The 3,014-nt window shown below is 61.7% G+C and overlaps 1 protein-coding gene across 1 annotated transcript in view; it reads left to right on the top strand.

Annotated features, from left to right (window-relative positions):
* The first annotated feature begins 947 nt into the window (after window positions 1–947).
* Window positions 948–3,014, top strand: part of PPCS (phosphopantothenoylcysteine synthetase) — a 4,409-nt gene continuing 2,342 nt past the window's right edge. Inside the window, exon 1 of the mRNA XM_027658166.1 lies at window positions 948–1,482. Coding sequence (XP_027513967.1) covers window positions 969–1,482 — 514 coding nt within the window. The 5' untranslated portion in view covers window positions 948–968. The remainder of the gene's footprint in view (window positions 1,483–3,014) is intronic.

The following is a 3,014-nucleotide window of genomic DNA, read 5'->3' as shown; positions in this document are numbered from 1 at the left end:
ATGGCAGCGCTTCCCACGAGCCGCAAAAATTAAGTCTAGAGTCAGTTTTCCCTTCCAGTTCTCTCCACTAGAAGTCTAAAAGCTGCTTTTATGTTATGCTATGTACGCGTAACATCCCTCTATGGCGTTAATTCCGTGTGTAAGATATGGGAACGTTATTTTTGTATCCTTCAAAAATCCTGAACTCTTTCCAGTCATTCTGACAACTGTCTACTTGGTTTGACTGTCTACATTTTCCTTTGATTCTTCATACTACACCCGGATTTTCCTCAAATGTAATTATACTCATTTCTTTGTGCCCTTCTGACACACTATTCCTCTACCTCTTATTAGTGAAGTCTTAATTCTGCCTCTGACAAAGGCAGGGATCACCTACATTTTTATGTCAATTAGTGTTCTGCGACCTTTCATCTGAAATTAGTGATTTCAACAAAGAAATAGAGAAACTATTTCAAACTACTTGTGGAAGTGAACGAAGCAGTTTACAGTGTTTTATTTGGGAAACTAAGACAACTGTTAGCACCTGCAGAAGAGAGTGATAAAAGCGAAAAAGGAGACGAGACAAGACTGGGTTTAGGCCTTGAACCAGGTCCAGAAGGAAGGAAACCGTGTCAAGAGTAAAACAAGCAATTCGAGGGGGGAAATGGAGTGGGACAGGCGAGGGAATCCTCGAATCTATAATTAGGAAGTTGTCTAAATTGATGAAACCTATGGGATTCGGGGTGCGTCCTGGGGAATCCTTCCCGACACACCCGGCGCTGCAATAAACGTGTGTGGGTTTTTTTGGCTTTTTCGTCCTCAAAACGAAGTCTAGAGAGCGTCTTCCCCGGCTTTTCGGGGTGAAGTCCGAGAGCGTCGGCGTTGCCAAGGCAACACTTCCGGGGTGAAGGCTGCCGGCGACGGCGTTGCCAAGGCAACACTTCCGGTGATGACAGGAAGGAGAACGATTCACTTCCGGCGGGCGGGTCATGGCGGAACCGGGAAAGGAGAAGGGGGAGAAGGAGGACGTGGAGGACGCGGCGGCGCTGGCGGCCGAGCGCCGGGTGCGGGCGTGGGCGGCGGCGCAGGTGGCGCGCGGGCGGCGCGTGGCGCTGGTGACCTCGGGCGGGACGCAGGTGCCGCTGGAGGCGCGGGCCGTGCGCTTCCTGGAGAACTTCAGCAGCGGCCGGCGCGGGGCAGCCTCGGCCGAGCGGCTCGTGGGGCTCGGCTACGGCGTGTGCTTCCTGCACCGCGCCCGCTCCGTCTTCCCCTGGGCCCGCGCGCTGCCCCCGCACGGCCCCGCGCTGCTGGACGCGCTCCGCCTCACCCCGGGCCCCCCGCCCGGCGTGGCTGCCGCGCCCGCCGCGCTGCCCGCGCTGCTGCCCGCGCTCCGGGACTACCACCGGGCCACCGAAGAGGGAGCGCTGCTCGCCATCGAGTTCACCGGGCTGGCGGAGTATCTGGCGCTGCTGCGCGCCGCGGCCAGGGCGCTGGCACCGCTGGGTACTGCGGGGACGAGAGGGGGCACGGGCATGGGGTGGCTTTGGGGTGGGGGGCGGGGGGGGCAAGAGACGGCGAGATCCCCCGTGGGGGTCCCCAGTGTGAAGGGACAGAGGGGGACCGGGTGTGAGGAGATGGCGTGGCCCCAGGAGGGTCCCTGGTGTGAAGGGGACACGGGGATGAGGGGATGGGGTGGTTTGGGATGGGGGGCAGGAGCAGGGCAAGAGAGAGTGAGGTCCTGCCGTGGGGGTCCCCGGTGTGAGAGGACGGGGCAGACACCGGGTTTGAGGGGATGGGGAGGAATCAGGTGAAGTCTGGGTGGGAGGGCATAGGGGGAACCTGGGGTACCTGGCAATGAAGGGATGGAGTGGCCCGGGTGGGGGGCAGGAGCAGGGCAAGAGCAGATGAAATCTCCCATGGGGGTCCCCAGTATGAGGGGATGAGGTGGCCCGGGAGGGTCCCTGATGTGAGGGGATGGGGGGGACACAGGGGATGAGGAGGAACCAGGTGAAGTCCAGGCAGGAGGGGACATGGGAACCAGGGGGACCCAGGAATGAGGGGATGGGGTGGCCAAGAAGCAGGGCAAGAGAGGGCGAGGCCCCCCATGAGAGTTCCCAGTGTGAGTGGATGGGGTGGCCCTGGAGAGTCCCTGGTGTGAGGGGACAGGGAGGAGCAGGGGGGACCTGGGAACGAGGGGCTGGGATGGTCCAGGTGGGGGGCAGGAGAAGGACAAGGTCCCACATAGGGGTCCCCAGTGTGAGGGAATAGGGGGGAGCTGGGCGGGACATTGGGTATGAGGGGATGGGTGGAAAACTTGGGGGGATACCAGGTGTGTGTAGGGGTCCCCCCTACAGTGTGAGGAGACAGGGAAGAACTGGGGGGACCTGGGAATGAGGGGACAGGGTGGCCTTCAGGTGAGGGGGTGTAAGGCAAGAGAGAACGAGGCCCCTGTGAGGCTCCCCAGTGTGAGGGATGGAGGGAATGGGGGGACACTGGGTGTGAGGGGATGAGGTGGCCCCAGGAGGGTCCCTGGTGTGAGGGGACAGGGAAGAACTGGGGTGGCCTTGGTGTGGGGGGTATAAGGCAAGAGAAGGATGAGGCCCCTTTGGGGGTCCCCAGTGTGAGGGGACAGAGTGACCTCGGGAGGGGGCCCAGGCCTGAGGGGACACGGGCCCCCATTTGGGGGACATGGGCATGAGGGGACGGGGTGGTTGTGGGGGCCAGGTGAGGGGGGATGTCCCCGGCGTGAAGGGACAATATGGCCCCCTCAGGGTGGCCCCAGAGCCCAGGTATGAGGTGACAAGGTGGGGCTCTGGCATGAATGGACCTCTTATTTGGGGCAAGGCAGACCCCAGTGGGGGATGGTGTGTCTGAGGGACCCCTGCGAGGGGGCAGCGCTGCCCTGCTCAGGGCGGTGCTGGGGGTGCTCTGAGGGGGACCCTGCTGACTCTGGGATCCCTGGAGTGACAGGGCCAGGCCATGGAGGGGTGACAGGGCCAGGCCATGGAGAGGTGACAGGGCCAGGCCATGGAGGG

The sequence above is a fragment of the Corapipo altera genome, unplaced genomic scaffold, assembly GCF_003945725.1.
Source record: "Corapipo altera isolate COAL_440 unplaced genomic scaffold, ASM394572v1 301, whole genome shotgun sequence".
In the NCBI taxonomy this organism is placed as follows: domain Eukaryota; kingdom Metazoa; phylum Chordata; class Aves; order Passeriformes; family Pipridae; genus Corapipo; species Corapipo altera.
Note: the sequence above shows the minus strand (reverse complement) of the source record. Positions and strands in the feature narration are given on the sequence as shown.